Below are 22,268 nucleotides of genomic sequence, written 5' to 3'. Positions count from 1 at the left end.
CCAAATGGCTGCCACAGCCGGCACTGTGCCAATCCGAAGCCAGGAGCCAGGTGCTTCTTCCTGCTCTCCCATGAGGGTGCAGGGGCCCAAGGACTTGGGCCATCCTCCACTGCCTTCCTGGGGCCACAGCAGAGAGCTGGACTGGAAGAGGAGCAACTGGGACTAGAACGGGTCCCATATTGGATGCTGGCGCAGCAGGTTGAGGATTAACCAAGTGAGCCATGGTGCCGGCCCCTCCTTGGATTTCTTACACGGAATTGCAACATAATTATTTTTCCCTACAGAATTCCACAGTCTTAGAACCCTCTTCCTCCATGACTTCAAAAAAAGAAAAAACTGGTTGAGCTGCTTTTCCTCCTCCAGGACTTGAAAGTTATCTGCCAGTTGTTGTCATTGGAAAATAACTCTGTAATTAAAATTTTTTAAATCATGCCTTGAGCTTTTTCATGCTTTCGGGGTTGTTGAGTAAGAAACAAGTCCCAAGAATGGGATAACTGGGACAAAGGAAAGGAACATGTTTGTTGCTCTTGCTTCATATTGCCTGATTGCTTTCCAGTAAGGGATTATGCCCATTTACAGTGAAAAGCGACCTGAAACTCAGCCCCAAGGAAATGCAGACCTTGCCTGTCTCCAGAGCTGGCTCTAAGTTCCCCATTCTGCTGTGGCTTGTTAATATTAGTTCTGACCTTTGGGGTAACGTGAACACATGGTTGGACTGAAGAGAAAAGGCTCCGGTGGCTCAGGAACTTCTTTGGCAACTACAGCTGCTGATATTTCAACAGAGCACACACACATACACACACATCCTTAACAAGGGTGCTTCCTCAGCCTTCCCAGGAACCAAAACGGAACGCCTCCAGGCTCCCTCTTTGATGCCACCCACTGGACCTGCTTTGGGGGGTCAATAAATGCAAGACAACCAAGTGTTGGATTATTAGCGATGGAAGAAAAAACCTTAAGGAGAACAGGTAGGTGAGAAAGAAGACAAAGTAGACAGGAATTTCAAAAATCCAAATCCATTCTTTAGGTTCTCTTGGAAGCTTTCTTTGCATATGTGATCAGTTAAAGTGTGAATTAAAGGGTAAGGGGAGTTGGGAAAGGATGATCTCCACAACTGTATCTAATCTATCTATCCATGTGCTTTTTTCTATTCATTCTGATTTGCCTTTATAGGACACTGGCCCAAAGGGCAATTCTCTAGTACCTTTGAAAATCTCTCTAACTTGATCTATTTCAATTTCAAATGAAATGTGTACTAGAGATTAATCTCTTACCTCCACACTGGTGTCTAAAGTAGGGTTAATTTGCGGTGACACACTGAACAAGATCTGTAGCTTCTCTAGGCATCAGCAGCTCCCTTAGTAAAATGAAAATCAAGGTTCCTAACTGTATTTCTTCAGAGCACTGTCTGCAGATAAATAAAGAGCAATGGGAGGACAGGTACCAAAGCGTTTTGGAGACATTTCCATATCTCCATGCTCAGTCTGAGATTAGTGATCCTCCTTTTTCTATAGCATCCGCTGGTAATACCACTCACAACCATCTGACTGTTCTTCCTGAATGACTACGATCTGTGGAGAGTTACTCCTAGGACTAGAATGCAATAAGCTTTAGGGCCCTGGGTGTGGGACTGAAAGTAGTTGGGGGACGGTGGGCCAGAGCGGTGGTTGGGAAGTAAGTGTACCCTATGTTACTGCCACAATAACCAATATGCATATACTTGGCCTTAAGCATATGGCTAGTCTGCCTTGAGGCTCCTAAAACAACTCCCTCCTATCCCCACACACAAATGCTTCACCCCTATATACTCTGAGAATTACCATTACAGAGACCTCATTTGTGATTTTATTAATCATCACTGTCTTGGTGGTGAGATTCACCCCATATCCCATACTTTAGGAGGGCAGATTAGGATCTGAGGGCCTCAGGAAGTCACACGGTTTACTTTTCCTCCCTAGAAGTAGCCTCATTTTAGAATTTTCACCGCAGTTATTGGTCTCGAGTGAAAATCTTATACTGAATGAGCCTTTTTCCAGCAGTTCATTGGACCTTTTTCAGAGGAGACTTCATTCCCTTGTTTATTCTGTTCTGTCACATTTGTGGTTGAGAAACCTTTCTAGATGCTACCTTCTACCTCGGACCAAATTAGTTTCCCGATGCAATTCCCTCTATACCTCTCTGTTATAACATATACCTTGTTGGACTGGGATTACTTGTGATCATGTTCATTTCATCTAAGGCAGAGATTTAGACTATGCATGCTTGTTGAGCAAGTATCCCCTCTGTACCCAGCTTGAGATGTACACTGGAAACACTGATCACCAGTCATTGAGATCAAGGCCCCATGCTCAAGGATCTCACAGTCTAGCTGGGTAGCAGCAAGGAATATAGTTTTGGATACTTACGCAAATAGTTGGGAGCATATGTGCTATATCAGAAACAAAGACAAAGCCTATCCCAAACATACAGAGACAACTTCCTGGATAAGGGGAACATTGAACCAGGTCTTCAGGAGTGTGTCAGATTTCGTTGAGAATAGGAAGGAAGAGAAGGCATTCCAGACTGAACAAAGAAAGGCACAACGACAGTGTGTCTCGGGACCCAGTGAGTCAGCCAGTTCAGTTTAAGCATGGTATCTGAGAGGAGACATGACTAGATAGGTAGGCTGGGGGCTTGATTGAGATGTGCCCTCAGTGCCAGACTGGGATCTTTCCATGAAGTTTGTTTTGTTCTCCTTCTCTTTCTGTGATCAAAATTGGTAACACTGGTGAGGAATGTCATAGCTAGTTCCAGGCAGTTTTAAGTTGGGTTTTCAAGCCTGGAGTCCAGGTTTACTCTCTCAGACCTTGTCAAAACCCCTCTAACTACCTGTCTCAAATTTCCTGCTGCTAAAATTATCTTTATCTTCTTGGCAGGGTCATGAGGACAAAATTGTAAACATAGAAGAGGCATTCATGTGACTGGCTAGATTACCTTAGACAAGCCACCCCCACACAAGACCTCAGTTTCTCTGTGAGGTTAGAGAGGATGTTTGTAAGCAGATAAGAGTACAGGATATGTGTTGCTTTGTGAGCAATGGAAAACATGAAAAAAGTTATCAAGGTTATTGTCATTAACAGTTATACTAGTTAGGAGACTTATTAGGATTAAAAGGGTTGTGTCTTCTAGAGTCTAGTTCTGAGACTTTAGAGGTTTTAAAATAATCTGGAAGAGAAGAGCACACTCTTTTTTTTTTAAATTATCTTTAGTTGGCACATGATAATTGCACATATTTATGGGGGTACATGTGTGAGAACCAGATCCATTACTTCAAACATTTATCATTTCTTTGTGTTTGGAACATGCTGAATACTCTCTACAGGCTACTTGAAAATATACAATCAATTATTGTCAATCATAGTTAACCTACTGTGCTATAGAACCTTAGAAGTTTCTCCTATTTCAGTTGCATCCCTGTCCCCATTAACTATCCTCTCTTACCCACAACCCTTCCCAGGCTTGGGAACCCATACTTTACTCTCTGCATCTATGAGATCAACTTTTTAAGCTTCTATATATAAGTAAGAACACGAGGTATTTTTCTTTCTGTGCCTGATTTAGTTCATTTAACATAATGTACAAGACCACATTCTTAAATCAGTCTAGCTTGATTAACCAACCAAAGAAAATTCCTGTACTGGGAGATATCAGGTTCCCAATGTTCTACTCCTGCGTTGACCACTGATTTGCTACGTGACCTTAGGAAAATATTTCTCCTCTCTAGACTTCAGTTGTCTTACCTTAAAGCCTGAAATAAAATGATCTCCAGGGGATGTCTCAACTTAAATGTAAGTCCTTTCACAAAACCAGAAAAAGCAAAAATGAATTCATATGAGTGAGATGGTGAAGTATTTGGATTCATAGCAGCTCTTTATATTATAAATGTAAACTCTGCCATAATACTTGTTTCCATTACTGATAAAAGTTGCAAATTAGTCAAATAGTCAATTAAGCATTTATTTCACAAGGGGAGTAGCAGTGTTACTTAATCCAATTTAGCATTTCCCAAGTTGTTTTACATGTATGAACACATTGAAAATTTTTTTAAAAAACATTTATTTATTTATTTATTTGAAATGCAGAGTTACAGAGATGGGGCAGTGGAGGCAGGGGTGGAATTAATCTTCCATCCACTGGTTCACTCTAAATGGCTGCAATAGCCAGGTCTGGGCCAGGCCAAAGCCAGGAGCCAGGAACTCCATCTTTGTCTTCCATGTGGATGACTGGGGCTCAAGTTCTTGGGCCATCTTCCGCTACCTTCCCAGGTGCATTAGTAAGGAGCTGGATCAGAAGCAGAGTAGCTGGGACTCGAACTGGCATTCATATGAAATGCCTGTGTTGCAGGAGGTAGCTTAACCTGCTGAGCCACAACACCAGCCCAAACACAGTGAACTTTTTAATTTTAATTTGTAATTTGTTTTTAACAGATTCAATATGATTTGTAGATAAAATTCTAAGAACATAATGACATTCCCTTCCTCCTTCCCTCCCCCTCGCTCCCTTCCACCCTCCTTCCCTCTCTCTTTCTTTTTTTAAGGTTTTGAGATAACATTTTAAATTTACATTACAGTAAACAGGCTTAGTACTTAATCGAATAAGAAGTTTAACAAGGAAAAAGACCCTAGTTTAGTGGAAATATAAATAACTGCTATAAACAATAATTGGATGGAAAAATGACAATTTCACCCATATGCAGTAAATTTCAAAGTAATCACAGATCATTAACACCACAGTAGTACAACATTCTTAATCATTGGTGTGACAAAGCTATAAAAGCTTTACAAAACTATATTTGCAGCCTAAAGCTGTACCTATGAAATTTGTATTCATTAAATAAAAGCTTTCTTAAAAAAGCTATATTTGCAGCAATACTAATATACACATGCCAGACTTTTTTCTTTTTTTCCTTCTTTTTGTTGTTTGCTTTTTAAGTTTCAAATCCCACAATAAGGGAGAACATGTGGTATTTGTCTTTCTGGGTCCAGCTTATTTCACTGAACAAGATGTCCTCCAGTTGTGTTCATTTTGCTGCAAATAGTAGAATTTCCTTCTTTTTATCGCTGAATAATATCCCATTGTGTATATATACAATATTTTCTTTATGCATTCATCTGATGATGGACACCTTGGTTGATTCCAAATTTTGGCTATTGTGAACAGTGCTGATATGAACATGGTGGTACAAGTATATCTTTGATACACTGTGTTCAAGTTTTTGGGGTGTATGCCTGGTAGTGGGATTGCTGAGTCATATGGCAAGTCTATTTCTAGTTTTTAAAGAAATTTCCACACAGTTTTCCACAGTGGCTGCACTAATTTACATTCCCATCAACAGTGTCAAAATATCCCTCTTTGTCCACATCCTCGCTAGCATTTGTTACTCTCTGGGATTTTAGCCATTCTGACGGGCTGAAGTGATATCTAACTGTGTTTTTTTTTTTTTTAAGATTTATTCATTTACTTGAAAGACAGAGTTACAGAGAGACAGAGGCAGAGAGAGAGAGAGATCTTCCATCCACTGGTTCTCTCCCCAAATGTCCACAACAGCTGGAGCTGGGCCTATCCTAAGCCAGGAGCAAGGAGCTTAAACTGATTCTCCCACGTGGGTGCAGAGACCGGAGGACTTGGGCCATCTTTTACTGCTTTCCCAGGCCATAACAGAGAGTTGAATTAGAAGTGGAACAGCTGGTGCCCATAGGGGATGCCAGCACTGCAGGAGGTGGCTTTACCTGCTACTGCCACAGTGCTGCTCCCTCTTATTGTGGTTTTGATTTGCATTTCCCTGATGGTTAGTAACAACACATTGAATTTTAAACAATCCTAATCTCTCTCACGTTCCAGGTTTAAAAAAAAAAAACCCTGAGACACTGAACTTTTCATTAAACCCATAGCCCACAAAGGACAGAGGTGGGATTCTACTCAGGTACTACGGCTCCAGAGCCCATTGCTCTTAACCACTGTGATTGCCTGCTTCAGTAGATTTATTTAGATATGTGGGCTTGGAATGTGTTGGAAGTCTCACATGATTTCTACATAGAAACTGGAGGGAATCTAACCTTTGTGTAGACTAGGGCTCTGAGAATATATTTTAGGGAACTTTTTTAAAGGAAAAGTGGAGCTGAGAGCATTTGAGGGCAGAGATTGGAGAATTCTATCCCTGAGAGATTACTCTTGTGTAGCCCAGCTCAGTGGAAGAAAGTTGAGCTTCCTCATAACCAATCACTGGAGGTTCATCAAGGGGTGGGGAGGTTGCAAAAGAATGAAGTAACAGCACACTTGGACATCTTCCAGGCAACAAGCTCTGCAGTTACATGAGTTCTGCAGATAAATGCCTCAAAATTACTGGGGGTGGGAGAGGTAGAGGAGCACTGGTGGATGAAGGGGAGGCATCTGGGTAATAAACTTGTCCTCCTTTGAAGCTATTACTCCTTGCTCCCCACACCCTGCTATAGCCTCCAATCTCTTAAGGCTCCATACCCAGACTTTGCATGAGGAACTTTAGGCAGGTTTTGGATCACATCACAATGCCTTTCTCCCTGGGGCATATGATGGCAGCTGGCTGCCATGTGGGCAATATTTACCATCTCTCCCCCCAAGCAATGGCTGTACTCACTCCTCTCCCCAAGGTGTCAGGTTTACTCTGATTTATTTAGCCTTGGCTGGAGATAGTGCAGGATCAGATAGTTCCCATCTCTCCAAGAGTGCCCTAAGCAGCAGATTTTAGGAGGGAGAGGACATGAAGCAGGGAAGGCAGCGGGATCCAGGGGAGAGCAACATTGCAATGTTATTTTGGGTGGGGGTAGCCATGAGGTAGTGAACTGTCTGTTTCCAGTTTGGGCCTCTAATTGCTAGCTCAAAACTTTGCATTTTTCAGTACAGTCTCTGTGTTTTTGTACTTGACAACTTTGTACTTCGGGTGTGGGTCTATTTCTGAGTTGAAGCTTGACTTTCTACTTGGGCCTTTTTTTATTTCAAAGCTGTGATAGCTGCTGAGACTTACCTCCAACACCTTTGCCTCCCCACCCCACACAGGATGTAAGCACATGATCTTTGGTCTTCTATTTGCATATTCTACTAGTCCTGTCTTCATTGGAGGGAAGCGACTGGCCAGACCTGGGCTGTCTTGCTGGCTCCCTTCCTTGCTGGGCTCCAACTTATCTCCTATGTACACAGCCCTTGCAGTTCGGAGGCCTCTGCTGACCTCTGTTCAACCTCTCACTCTCTGCACCCAAGCCCCCACTGATACAGACAGGAGCAGAGACAGGCTAGGACTAGAGGAAAGAGGAGAGGGGGCTGGAGATAGGCTGTGAGAGGACTCAGAAGCCCAGTACGCCACCCCTTGTCCCAGTACTGTACACCTGCTGCTGTGGCCACAACAACTGAAGGGGCAGCTAATAAGTTAGGAAGTGAGGCCAGGTATCTTGTGGGCAGTGGTATCATTAGCTGCAACGCCTAAGATGTCTCAAGAGATGGGAGAACTCACCCAAACCAGGTTGCAGAAGATCTGGATTCCACACAGCAGCAGCAGCAGCAGCAGCGGGCTGCAACGGAGAAGGGGCTGTAAGTGGGGTTTGCTTCTGTGGGCTTCGATGTGGTGGCGGTGGTAGAATGGGTGTAGACAAGCCAAGGACTTCCAAATCTCCCATCAAGTCCTACCCCAACCTAGAGGCTGGAACACAGGAGCAGGTGGATGAAATCTCTGTGGGGATAACAGGAGGCTAATATCAGAATATATGAGAAAAAATGAAGTGAAAGACAAATGGAGAGAAAGGGATGAAGACAAAGAGTGGGGAGTAGGTAAAGACCATCTTAGACACAGAGAACTTTGACTAGGAACTTTTCCTTTTGAATTTAGAGTTCTGGAATACCTCTGGTTTGAAATTTAAGGTTTTCAGTTTAGGACTGTTCAGTGTTAGGCTGGAATGTTTCCTTTTGGTGATTTCTGTGTGAAGTCTGTGGAAATTGGTGTTGTCTGATTGTGCCGGGGTGAAATAAGGTGATGGGTTCTGGCACTATGTCTCAGAGAACAGGTGCTGGGTACACAACAGCCTCATTTCACTGGTCAGTATTGCTCTGCTACTTTCTCAAACCTCCTCTAATAATTCTTTACCTGCCTGGGCTGGGAAAGGCTGGGTGTCCTTGCTTCTGTACCACTTTTGTGGCACATAGGGACCCACTTATTCTTCTGGGGATTTGAGAGAGAAGACAGTCTGTCAGGGCCATCTTGCCAGTGCAGTGTTCAGTTTGAAAATGTAAGAAAGAGCAGGGGCAAAGGAGAAACCAAAAAAAAAAAAAAAACACCTCTAAATGCTTTAAAAAAAAAAAACTGGAGAATACCATTTCCCATAGATAACGGGTCAGTTGTGGAACAAGGTGCTTCCAGCTCAAGGATTATGGCCTGCAGAGCCAGAAGGTGGGTGGAGATAAGAGCACTATGGACTGGGACCCAGACATCGCAAGGACCAGCTGGCCAAGCTTCCATGCTGCTTATGCTAGAGGAGGTCCAGGTTCAGGGCTTTTGAGGGGGAGCAGTAATTGCCTAGAGGATCCAGGAAGATGTAAGTTGTTAAACATTGTGTGTGGGATATAGAGTATGGCTTGAGGAAAAAGAAGAAAGAGCACAGGAACCAGCCTCCTGTATTCCTTCCTTCATCAGAAATTTCACTCGCAACTGGAGATCTAGAAGCCTGGATGAAATTGAGCTACATCCCACCCCACCCATCAAGCCACTCTTTATTCTTTCCAGGGAGATGTTGGGCTTACCTGACAAGCAGGCAAGGCAATCTCTGCAACCGTGGATCCTCCAGAATCAGATCCCTCACATTCCTGGGAACTATTTCAAGTTGGAGAGATAATATGCATAAAATTACCTAGTATTGTGTCTGTCACATAGAACGTGCAAAATAATTATGTGCTCATTTCATTCTGAGCCTTATTTTGCTGTGCTGTAAAGCGGGATTAATACCTACCTCCCAGTGTTGTTGAGCTGATTCACTGATTCAGAGATTCTGGATCTAGACTGCCTAGGTTTCAGTCGCAACTCTGCCACCTTCTGCCTCTGTGACCTTAGACAAATCTCCCTGTGCTTCCCTTTCCTCACCTGTAAAACGAGTAATCGTGTTACTGTGAAGAGTAGGTGAGCAGAAACAGAGTGTCCAGCATATAGTACACACTCAATAATACCTAAATGTTTAGGTATTATTATTTAAACAAGAAGGTGAATGTGTGATCTTCTTAATCATCATATCTACAGCATCAAGCACTGAGCCTGGCACATACACATGCTTAGTGAATGGTCACCCTGTGTGATGTCACTGTACCACTCACTATAACCAGGAATGGAACTCTGTATACACAAAAGTCATTCATTAGTGCTTGACTGAATTTCATCAAACCACAGATTAAAAACAACACAAAACAACAAAAAACCCAGTGGTCACCAAGTCTTGCCTTGGAAAATATCTACCTCACCTCCCCCATACTGGGGAGGCAAGGCTATTGACCCCAAGAAGATCTATGTTGCTTGCTTGCAGCATCCTATTTAAAAGACACACAATCACTTAATGTTGTTTGAGAATTAAATGGATTAATGTATGTCAAGTACTTGAATATCCATATGTATTATTTTCTCATCCAACGTTATGTTCATGCACGACACTTATATTATTGTGACAGGCAGTTGTGGCTTGTCTATTATTACTTGTTGTGAATACCCCACAGTTTATTTATCCATCTTACTGTTGGTAAGCATTTAGGGTCACTTCTAGTTTTTAGTTACAAACAATAGTTTAATGGTCATTCTTTTACTTTCTTGAGGAATAAGTTCCTCCATCTTGTCCTTCTTGGACTGTCTTCACTGTGTTTGGCCCATCACACTCCCCATAAATTTTGGAATAAGCTTTTCAAGGTAGACACACATACCAGATAAAACTTTTGGGATTTTGTTTAGAATTACGTTTGGTCTGTAAATCCATTTGAGGACAGTTAATATCTTGGTGGTATTGACTTTTCCATAAACATAATATGTCTTTATATGCATTTAGACTTTTTTCATGCTATTTGAGTGTTGTTTTGTAGTTATAAATGGCTTGCACATCATTGGAAATTGGTTTTTGCTTACTTTGCTGTTGTTATAATGAACAGTAAGATTTTAGAAAATTACATTTTGTAATAGTTTGTTGCTAATATGTACAAATGTTTTTGTACAATGAATTTATAACTAGTAAACCTACTAAACTTCCATAATAGTTTTTGATAAATTATATGTAAATGGAAGCTTTCATTTTTCCTTTCCATTCCTTATGGTTTTCTTTCTATTGTGTTACTGCACTGCTAAGATCTCCCATAGCTATCTCTCTTTCTGACTCTCTGTTTCTCTTATACACACACACATGCAAACGCACACACAGTATGTGCAATACAATGCTGAATAGAAGTGTTAATATTGTGCATTTTTATGTTGATCCTGATTTTAAAAGAAATGCTTTGAAAGTTTAGCTATTGAGTAAATTCCTGACAGTCTTTTGGAAGATGTCATTACACAGATTAAGGAAATTCCTGTTTATTCTGAGTTTGTCAAGATACTTTTTAAGATGAGTGACTGTTGAGTTTAATTGTGTTTTCTGTGTTCACTGAAATGATATGCTTTTTTAAAAAAAGTGATTTATTTATTTGAAAGGCAGAGTTAACAGGGAGAGGGAGAGGGAGAGGGAGAGGGAGAGGGAGAGGGAGAGGGAGAGGGAGAGGGAGAGGGAGAGGGAGAGGGAGAGGGAGAGGGAGAGGGAGAGGGAGAGAATCTTTTATCTGCTGGTTTACTCCCCAGATAGCCACAATGGTCAGAGCTGCGCTGATCCTAAGCCAGGAGCCAGGAGTTTCTTCCAGGTCTCCCACACGGGTGCAGGGACCCAAGCACTTGGACCATCTTCTACTGCTTTTCTAGGCCATAGCAGAGAGCTGGATCAAAAGAGGAACAGCCAGGAATCGAACTGGCACCCATATGGGATGCCGGCACTGCACGCATGGTGTTACCCTCTAGGCCATGGCACAGGCCCTAATATGTAGACTTTTTTATTTTAACATGTTAATGTGACACATCAGATTAGAGATTTTCTTCTGTTTAACTAATCTGGTAGTTCTTGGATAAATAAAACCTTCTAAATTGAATTCATTCATTCTTCTGTTTTGTTTTGGATTTTTAGCATTTTGTTCAGGAATAAAATTGATCTGTCATTTTCCTATTCTCATGTTGTCCCTGTTGGAGTTTGGTATGGAGGTCATACTAACCATAAAATGAGCTGAGAACTATTTCCTTTCAGTCTGTTCTCTGGCAGAAGTTGTCCAAGGAACTATCTGTTCCTCAAATATTTGGCAGAACTTTCAGGTAAAACCATCTGGGCATGGTGTCTTCTTTAAAATTGTAACTGATACAGTTTCTTTAATAGTTACAGACTCATTCCATTTTTCTATTTCTGCTTAAGTCAGATTTGTTAAGTTATGGCTTTCTAGACATTATTCTACTTCACATCATTTTTCAAATTTATTTGTATGAAGTACTATTCCATGTCTTTTTAATCTCTGTTACATTTGCAACTATGTCCTCTGTTTTGTTCAAATATTGTTTATTTGTTCCTTCCCTTTTTTCTTCTTCATCATTCTTACCAGAAATGTGTCACTTTTAAATTCTTCTAAGGGAATCAACTTTGATACTTTCTATTATATCTTTATTTTGTTAAATTATTTTTCTTTTCACTAATCAGTTTCTTGCACTTTCTTTGGATTTATTTTGTTCTGTTTTAACTTTTACAGTTGGATAATCAGCTCATTAATTTTTATACTTTCTTATTTTCTTTTATTATTTTTTTATTTTTATTTATTTATTTTTGACAGGCAGAGTGGACAGTGAGAGAGAGAGACAGAGAGAAAGGTCTTCCTTTGCCATTGGTTCACCCCTCAATGGCTGCTGCGGCCGGCGCACCGCGCTGATCCGAAGCCAGGAGCCAGGTGCTTCTCCTGGTCTCCTATGGGGTGCAGGGCCCAAGCACTTGGGTCATCCTCCACTGCACTCCCGGGCCACAGCAGAGAGCTGGCCTGGAAGAGGAGCAACCGGGACAGAATCCGGCGCCCCGACCAGGACTAGAACCCGGTGTGCTGCACTGCAGGCAGAGGATTAGCCTATTGAACCGCGGCACCGGCCTATACTTTCTTATTTTCTAATATAAGCATCAATACGATAATTGATCTACCAAATAGGTAGATAGGTGCATATTGAATAGCTATACAAAGTTTTTAAACACTTCCAGACAACCTGATAAATAGGTACTACCCCAGCCTGTCTCAGTCTTTCCAACACTTACACATTTGTCCTGACAAACGCAGTTCCTTTCCCAGGACTGGTGTGATCTACTGATAATCAGCAGCTAAAGGGTTAATGCACAGCAAAAGATTTCCAGTACTTGGCACCATCCCTAAGTCAGACTTCTGTTTTGACAGATCAGTAACCTTGCCATTTCCAGCTTAATTCCATTCTGGTTAAGGAACAAATTTTGCATTATTTCAGTTCTTTTAAATCTGTTGAAACTTGCTTTATCAACCAACATATGGTCAGTTTTGGTAAATATCCCATGAGCAATTGAAAAGAATTCTACACTTGTGTTTAGTGCAGTATTGTTGTGGGGTGAAAAGTGCCCAAACAAAAAAACCAACCTGACTTAACTGTGGTTAAGTATTTTAGTCCACGTTCTTTGCCTCTGCATGAGATGAGAATTATAAGCAGAGACATACATAAAATGCAAGAATGAAAGCATGATTTGTCTAAAGAAGTAGAGGAACAGGGCCGGCACTGTGGTGTGGAGGGTAAAGCTGCTGCCTGCAGTGTCAGCATCCCATATGGGCGCTGGTTCGAGTTCTAGGTGCTCCATTTTCGATCCAGCTCCATGCTATGGCCTGGAAAAGGAGTGGAAGATGGCCCAAGTCCTTGGGCTGCTGCACCTGTGTGGGAGACCTGGAAGAAGCTCCTGTCTCCTGGCTTTGGATAGGCCCAGCTCCAGCCATTGTGGCCATTTGGGGAGTGAACCAGAGGATGGAAGACCTCTCTCTCTCACTTTTCCTGCCTCTGCCTCTCTGTAACTCTGCGTTTCAAATAAATAAATAAATCATAAAAAAGTAGAGAGACAGTACACATTCAGATGTGAATACAGTCAGCTCCATCAAAGAGATGTGCACCATGAGGAAAGAAATGCCCATGAGTATAAGAATGGGCCCTTGAGGAGAGAAAATATGTCCATTCTCAGTTCAGTGTTCACGTTCATTGGGTAGAGGGTACTGCCCAAATGTAATATGCAAATAGAGTGAAATTTGAGCTGAGTTCAGTGTGCCTGATGGCCTATTTGATGGTTTCCACAGTGTTTCCACATGGAGCTCAGTGTACACCTGTTCCTCATGGCATCTTCTTCATGATGGAGAAGGCTTAGATGCATCATGGGAAAGTGGGTGTGCTGAATTGACAAGCAAGAAATGGAGTTACAGGTGCAGAGATACAAAATTGCTGGAAATCACTCAGCTCCTTTGTTCACTGACTCCCTTCCTAACTCATATCAGTATATGGTATAAGTCTTATTTGTTTGTTTAAGATTTATTTATTTGAAAAGCAGAATTATGGGGAGGGAGGTGGGAGGAGGGAGGGAGGGAGAGAGAGAGATTGATCTTCTATCTGCTGATTCACTCCCCAAATGGCTACAGTGGCCAGGGTTGGACCAAGCTGAAGCCAGGAGCCAGGAACTCTATCTGGGTCTCCCATGTGGGTGGCAGGACTTGAGCCATTATCTGTTGCTTTCCCAGGCACATTAGCATGAAGCTGGATAGGAAGTGAAGCAGTTAGGACTCAAACATTCATTCTGATATAGAATGCCAACATTGAAGGTGGCAGCTTAACCCATTGCACCATGATGTAAGCCCCAAGTCATATTTGTTAATCTGGCTCAAGTGTTCTATATTCTTATTATGCTTTGGTTGCCTGTTGATATGGAAAACTTGTTAGTGTCTTCTTCTAATGGTGTCAATTTTGAAATTTTGTAGATAAAAATTTTAAATTCCTTTATCTCCCTAGTGAATTAAGTATTTTATCAATGTATATTTTTAAAGATTTATTTTATTTATTTGAAAGAGAGTTACAGAGAGAGGTAGAGAGACAGAGAGAGAGAGGTCTTCCACCCACTGCTTCACTCCCCAGATGGCCGCAACAGCCAGAGCTGTGCTGATCTGAAGCCAGGAGCCAGGAGCTTCCTCCAGGTCTCCCATGTGGGTACAGGGGCCCAAGGATTTGGGCCATCTTCTACTGCTTTCCCAGGACACAGCAGAGAGCTGGATCGGAAGAGGAGCAGCCGGGACTAGAATCGGTGCCCATGTGGGATGCGGCACTTCTGGCCAGGGCTTTAACCTGCTGCACCACAGCGCCGGCCCCAATATTTTATCAGTGTATAAGCAAATTATATCTGGTAATTATCTGGTAATCTGGTATCTCTGGTGTATTTCCCCTAACCAATTTTTTACTATTAATATCTAAATTTGCTTTATTTACCTTTATGCGTCCTGGTATATGAGGGATCTTCATAAAGTTCATGGAAATGTGTATTATGAGAAAACTATAAGGGTGGGCATTTGGCCCAGTGGTTAAGATGTTACTTGGGATGCCTGCATCCCACATCAAAGTGCCTGGGTTCGAGTCCCAACTCTGTTCCTGATTTTAGCTTCCTAATAATGTGCACCCTGGAAGGCAGTGGGTGATGGCTCAAATAGTTAGGTCCCTGACACTGACACTGGAGACCTGGATTGAGTTCCCAGCTCCTGGCTCTGGATGTTGTGGGCATTTGGGGAGTGAACTAGCAGATGGGAGATCTCTCCCTCTCTCTGTCTCTGTCTCCTGCTTTGTTTCTCTGCATTTCAAATAAATAAAATAATTTTGTAAACTTTTGTATAGATTCCAATTTTTTTAAAGATTTTTATTTGTTTATGTGACAGGTAGAATTACAGACAGTGAGAGAGAGAGACAGAGAGAAAGGTCTCCATCTGTTGGTTCACTCCCCAAATGGCCACAACGGCTGGAGCTGCACTGATGTGAAGCCAGGAGCCAGGTGCTTCTTCCTGGTCTCCCATGTGGGTACAGGGGCCCAAGGACTTGGGCCATCTTCTACTGCTTTCCCAGGCCACAGCAGAGAGCTGGATCGGAAGTGGAGCAGCTGGAACTAGAACCGGTGCCCATATGGGATGCCGGGACTGCAGGCAGCCATTTTACCCACTACACCACAGTGCCGGCCCCCACTCATTGAATTTCTGTCTTTGTATTGTACAGTGCGCCTATGTCATGTGGCTGTGACCATTTCTCCCTTCTCTGGCTAAAGCATCCATAGTCTGTTTCCTTAAAGCCCTTTCTCCTGTCGACTGTGGCTTCTGCCCTGCCCCACTTAGTTGAGACATGAAAGTTGATGTAGGCTGGTGTGGGACAGATTTCTCTTCTTCTGGCTGTTGTAAAATCAAAATTGCAAAGCACCTTCTTCTCAAACTCAGACCTTTGTTAGAGAGAAGAGCCTAGGAGGGGTTCCCAATTTTATTCTTGTCGTTCAGTTAATGATATCCCAAGGGAGCTTTTTTGTATTCTCTCTGTAAAAATTTTATAGGAGGGCCAGCATTGTGGTATAGCAGGTAAAGCCACTGCCTGCAGTGCCAGCATTCTATATGGGTACCAGTTTGAGTCCCGGATGCTCCACTTCTGATCCAGCTCCTTGCTAATGGCCTGGGAAAAGCAGCAGAAGATGGCCCTCATGTTTGGGCCCCTGCCACCCACAAGATCTAGAAGAAACTCCTGACTCCTGGCTTTGCCTGGCTGAGCACTGGCCACTGCAGCCATCTGAAGAATGAACCAGTGGATGAAACATTCTCTCTCTCTCTCTTTCTCTCTCTCTCTCTCTCTGTGTCTGTGTGTTCCTCTCTCTCTCTGTAACTCTGAATTTCAAAAATAAATAAATAGATCTTTAAAAAGACTTATAGGGTCCCTGAAAAAAAGTCCTGTGAGAGTGTGGAGACCCCTAACACTGCAACCTCTGGGAGCTTCTCACTCATGTTAACCTACACTCAACTTCTAGCAGTTTGTCAAAATTGCTGTTTATTCCTACTGGCTTCTAATATATATTGCCTTTTTCTCTAGATAAGCAGATCTCAGATGCTATTTGTGAAAGTACCTGTTTCTTCAGATTTCAGGGTGGAAGTTTCCTCCATACTCTTAATTTTCTAATGAATCCAAGAAAAATCACTGATTTTCAGTTTGACCAAATTTTTATTGTTGTAAAGGTGAAACCAACAACTTCAAAGCTCTTGGAACTCAAACTTAAAACCGCTTGGTTTTTCTCTCCTTTTTTAAAGATTTATTTTATTTGTAAGGCAGAGTTTGGGAGAAGGAGAGGGAGAGGGAGAGGGAGAGAGAGAGAGAGAGAGAGAGAGAGAGAGATATCTTCCATCTGCTGGTTCACTCCCCCAAATGATTGTAATAACAGGGGCTTGGCAGGTGGAAGCCAGGAACCTGGAACTCCATCCAGGTCTTCCACATGGGTGGCAGAGCTCCAAGAATTTGGTCCATCTTCCTTTGCTTCCCAAGACACATTAGCAGAAGGTGAATAGAAGTATAAGAACCAGGGCTCAAATAAGGGACCCATATAGGATGCTGGCATTGCAGGAGTCAGCTTAGCCTGTTATGCCACAAGGCCACCACCCCACCCCTGCAACCGCTTGCTGTTTTATAAGTCCACAAATTAGACATCTTTATGGTTTTTGTTTTTTAAAGTCTGTGTTGATTTAGCTTTACCCACATGTTTTATGTTTCATTTGATCACCATTCCTTCTTGATTCCTAGCCCTTCCATCTTGGACTGTTTTTCTTCTGCCTTAAGTACATCTCATAGAGCCCCTCTTATTGAGAATCTGTTGTTAATAAATTCTCTCTGAGTCACTTGCCTGAAAATATGTTTACTGCATACTTGTTCTTGATGATAGCTTTTTTCAGAGTGCATAATTCTGAGTTAATAGTTATTTTCTCACAACACTTTAATGATATTATTCTACCATCTGTGATTTTTATTATTGCTGTTGAAAAGTCAACTGCAAATCTAATTGTTTCTCTTGTAAGCAATCTCTTTTCTCCATGACTGATTTTAAGATCTGTTTGAATGTAGTGTTTTGGAATTTTATTATTATTTCCCTAAATGGTGCTTCTCTTCTTCCTCATCTTCTTCCTCTTCTTCCTTTTCTTCTTCCTTTCCTACTCCACTTTCCTAACCTGAGGACTGGTTTTTTTCGTCCACTGTAAAAAATTCTCTTACATATAATTTATTCAGATACTGCCTCTCTCACATTCTACCTCTCTTTCTGGAACTGCAATTAGATCTATAATAGACCTTATCATTAAGCTCTATTTCATATTTATTTATCTTCCTATTCCTATATAACCTTCTATATAATTTTTCAAGACTCTTAGTTTCCTAATTATCTATTCATCTCTATTTAATTTGCTATTCAACTCATACATTGAAACTTTTGCTTCACTGCTTTCATTTTTAATTTCTAGAATTTTTATTTGATTCTTTAAAAAACTCATGTGATTTTGTTTTGATAGTCTCGTGTTTTTCTGGCATAATTTTGATAATTTTTTCCATCTCTCTGAACGTATTGTTACGAGGTGTACAGGGTCCCCAACTGGATTTATTAAAAGTTTTTGTGTCAGCATTAGAGATGTATTTAAAGCAGAGACATAGATAAAGTGCATGAATCGGAAGAGGATTTTTTTTTTTAAATATTCTCATTTTCATGGCCGGCGCCTCGGCTCACTAGGCTAATCTTCCACCTTGCGGTGCCGGCACACCGGGTTCTAGTCCAAGTCGGGGTGCCGGATTCTGTCCCAGTTGCCCCTCTTCCAGGCCAGCTCTCTGCTGTGGCCAGGGAGTGCAGTGGAGGATGGCCCAATTACTTGGGCCCTGCACCCCATGGGAGACCAGGATAAGTACCTGGTTCCTGCCATCGGATCAGCGCAGTGCGCGGGCCACGGCAGCCATTGGAGGGTGAACCAATGGCAAAGGAAGACCTTTCTCTCTGTCTCTCTCTCTCACTGTCCACTCTGCCTGTCAAAAAATTCGGGACATGCTCAAGCTGACTTACCTCAAACAGTAGAGTTAGAAACAGACCAGGGGATTCGAATTCAATCCCATCGAGGTGGCATGTACCAATGCCATCTCACTAGTCCCAGTGATCAATTTCTGTTCACAATTGATCATAATGATAGGACTAAGAACCAAAGGGATCACATAAACAAGAATAGTGTCTGCAAATACTAGCTGATAGAATCAAAAAGGGAGAGAATGATCCAACATGGGAAGTGAGATACACAGCAGACCCATAGAATGGCAAATGTCCTAAACAGCACTCTGGCCTCATAATCAGCCCTTAAGGCATGCGGATCCGGCTGAAATGCCCATGAGAGTATTTCAGGCATGGAAAGCCAAGACACTCTGGGGAAAAAAAAACCTAAATGAAAGATCTCCACGAGTGAGATCCCAGTGGAAAGAATGGGTCATCAAAGAAGGAGGTACCTTTCTCTGAAGGGAGGAGAGAACTTCCACTTTGACCATGGCCTTGTCTAAAAATGATCAGAGTCAGTGAACTCAGGGGGCTTCCATAGCCTTGGCAACTCATGACAAGAGCCTAGGGTGATTACTGATGCCATAAACAAGAGTGTCAATTTGTTAAGTCAACAACAGGAGTCACTGTGCACTTACTCCTCATGTAGGATCTTTGTCCTTAGTGTGCTGTACATTGAGATTTAATGCTATAACTAGTACTCAAACAGTATTTTTCACTTTATGTTTCTGTGTGGGAGCAAACTGTTGAAATCTTTACTTAATGTATGCTCAACTGATCTTCTGTATATAAAGAGAATCAAAAATGAATCTTGATATGAATGGAAGGGGAGAGGGAGTGGATAAGGGGAGGGTTGCGGGTTGGAGGGACGTTATGGGGGGGAAGCCATTGTGATCAATATTCTGTACTTTGGAAATTTATATTCATTAAATAAAAGTCAAAAACCAAACCAAACCAAAACAAAACAAAATTCTCATTTTCCAAATTCTTTTTTTAAAGATTCATTTTAAAATGTATTTCTTTGAAAGGCAGAATTACAGAGAGAGAGAGAGAAAGAGAGAGAGAGAGACTGACTCTTCCATCCACTGGTTCACTCACCAAATGGAAGTGCAGGCTTACTGGTAGAGGCCTCTTAGCTCTTTGTCCCTCACTAACTCTGCTTAGCCCTATCACTATCACTCATGCTTATTTTGCACTAGGTAACAGAAAATTCCAGTTGTTTTTTTTTTCTTTTCTTTTTTTTTTTTTTTTTTTGCAATTCAGCTTCTTCAATTTGTTGTTCCTATTGATTTTTAGTAAACATCTCTCTCTCTCTCTCTCTCTCTCTCTCTCTGTATGTGTGTGTGTGGGGGGGGGTGTCTGGATGTGTATGGGTTGGCTTATTTTTTTTTCCTGCACAGCTAATGTACATTTCAGCTCTAAACTTGCATACATGCAAATAGAATTAGGAAATCTCAGAAGCCTCTATTTTGTCTTTTGTTTCCCTCCACCAAGCCAAAGTTGAGAGAGTCTTTCTCAGTCAAAGGCTTCTTCTTCAACCACTGTCATATCAAGTTTGTTGGGTCCTTACTTTAGACAGGATCTGAGATCAACCTTCTACTTTGAATGCATAGAGTTTTGTTTATTGTCCTGTGTGCATGCTGTCTTTAAAAGTCCAAATTTTAAACCAGAATATCATCAGTCTTTTGATAGTGACCTACAGAAAAAAAACATTCAGTTTGCCATTCAATAAGCATAAACATATATGTGCATGTATGTTTAACCAAAAAATGCTTTTTTTGTCATCCACTATATTTTTCATGTATTGTTATATAGCAAATTACTCAAAAATGTAATGGCTTAACACATCAAACATCTATTATCTCACAGGTTCTATGAGATCAGTGAATATCTGCCTCAGGATCTATAACTAAGCTACAAATCAAGGTATTTACTGGGGCTGCAGTCATTTCATGACTCTCTTGGTTGAGGAGGATGTACTTCCAAAGTCATTCACATTGTTGTTAGCAAGATTCAGTTCCTTGAAGCACGAGGTTTTTTGTTGAGTTTTTTCTTTGCCAAATATCATCTTCAGCTCCTTCTACATGGATCTTTCCACAGAGACACTCACAACATAACAGCTGGCTTCCAGCAGAGAAAACCAATGAGAGAGCAGGAGAGGACTAACAATATGGAGGTCAGAGTCTTTGCACTAAAATCTGAAAAGCGGTATCCCATTACCTTTGCCCTATTCTGTGAGTTAAAAGTGATTCACTAGATTCAGCCCACATCCAATGAGACCACACAATGTGTATCTACACAATAACAAGAGCTAGAGATCAATAGGGATGATATTAAAACCTGCCTAGTGTACCCAGTAAATTGTTTACATGACTGCTAAAGAATCATGAACCATAGTTTGTAAAACATTGCTCCAGGCTACCAGCATAACCATGGATTTTAATGTATGTTTATCGCTTTGATCTATACTTCTTGCCCCTCATTTCTGGCCTCTGAGGATTTTCATTATTTTCACACCAGCTCAACCATGTTTAATTGGTTTTGATTTCAGTATTTTTAGATATTTTGTACTGGGAAGGGTTCAAAATATCACCAGAAATAGAAATTTCTAATATATGCTTTTTACCACATACAATTTGCATAAAATACTATACTTTGGTATTAAGTAAAACAAAAAAAAACACTAAAAGGAATAAAATAGTAAGTTGTTCCTCAACAGTCAGGACAAGAGCTGATCAAGTCACTGTTTCTCATAGTGTCCATTTCACTTCAACAGGTTTCCTTTTTGGTGCTCAGTTAGTTGTCACTGATCAGGGAGAACATATGATATTTGTCCCTTTGGGACTGGCTTATTTCACTCAGCATGATGTTTTCCAGATTCTTCCATTTTGTTTCAAATGATCAGATTTCATTTTTTTACTGCTGTATAGTATTCTATAGAGTACATATCCCATAATTTCTTTTTTTTTTTTTTTTTTTGCCAGGCGGAGTTAGACAGTGAGAGAGAGACAGAGAGAAAGGTCTTTCTTCCGTCGGTTCACCCCACCACATGGCCGCTACAGCAGGCGCGCTGTGCTGATCCAAAGCCAGGAGCCAGGTGCTTCTCCTGGTCTCCGATGCAGGTGCAGGGCCCAAGCACTTGGGCCATCCTCCACTGCCCTCCCAGGCCACAGCAGAGAGCTGGACTGGAGGAGCAACCGGGACAGAATCCGACGCCCCGACTGGGACTAGTACCCAGGGGGCCGGTGCCACAGGCAGAGGATTAGCCTAGTGAGCCATGGCGCCGGCCATCCCATAATTTTTTTATTCAGTCTTCTGTTGATGGGCATTTAGGTTGATTCCATGTCTTAGCTATTGTGAATTGAGCTGCAATAAACATTGAGATGCAGGCAGCTCTTTTATTTGCCAATTTAATTTCCTTTGGGTAAATTCCAAGGAGTGGGATGGCTGGGTTGTATGGTAGGGTTATACTCAGGTTTCTGAGGAATCTCCAGACTGACTTCCATAGTGGCTTTACCAGTTTGCATTCCCACCAACAGTGGGTTAGTGTCCCTTTTTCCCCACATCTTCGCCAGCATCTGTTGTTGGTAGATTTCAGTATGTGAGCTATTCTCACCCGGGTGAGGTGAAACCTCATTGTGTTTTTTATTTGCATTTCCCTGATGCCTAGTGATCCTGAACATTTTTTCATGTGTCTGTTGGCCATTTGGACTTCCTCTTTTGAAAAATGTCTATTTAGGTTTTTGGCCCATCTCTTAAGTGGGTTGTTTGTTTTGTTGTTTTGGAGTTTCTTCATCTCTTTGTAGATTCTGGTTATTAATCCTTTATCGGCTACATAATTTGCAAATATTTTTTCCAATTCTGTTGGTTGCCTCTTCACTTTCCTTACTGTTTCTTTTGCAGTACAGAAACTTCTCAATTTGATGTAATCCCAATTGTTAATTTTGGCTTTGACTGCCTGTGCCTCTGCTGTCTTTTCCAAGAAGTCTTTGCCTGTGCCTATATCTTGCAGGGTTTCTCTGATGTTCTCTAATAGTTTGATGGTGTTAGGTC

General features: G+C 41.7%; 1 protein-coding gene across 20 annotated transcripts in view; it reads left to right on the top strand.

The window, feature by feature from the left end:
* The first annotated feature begins 487 nt into the window (after window positions 1–487).
* The window catches only part of PFKFB1 (6-phosphofructo-2-kinase/fructose-2,6-biphosphatase 1), a 68,338-nt gene continuing 46,557 nt past the window's right edge, over window positions 488–22,268 (top strand). For 5 of the 20 annotated variants that reach the window (XM_089324553.1, XM_089324550.1, XM_089324554.1 and 2 more), the window contains exon 1: window positions 584–968. In XM_089324553.1, coding sequence (XP_089180679.1) covers window positions 941–968 — 28 coding nt within the window. In that variant the 5' untranslated portion in view covers window positions 584–940. Of the gene's footprint in view, window positions 969–6,682; window positions 7,600–20,315; window positions 20,392–22,268 lie in introns of those variants that run through there. The other 15 variants (XM_070067355.2, XM_008272669.5, XM_089324552.1 and 12 more) reach the window with 12 other exon arrangements.

This window comes from Oryctolagus cuniculus, chromosome X (assembly GCF_051225735.1).
Source record: "Oryctolagus cuniculus isolate XC-2025 breed Fujian yellow rabbit chromosome X, ASM5122573v1, whole genome shotgun sequence".
NCBI lineage: Eukaryota > Metazoa > Chordata > Mammalia > Lagomorpha > Leporidae > Oryctolagus > Oryctolagus cuniculus.
This window is presented reverse-complemented; position numbering and strand designations above follow the sequence as displayed.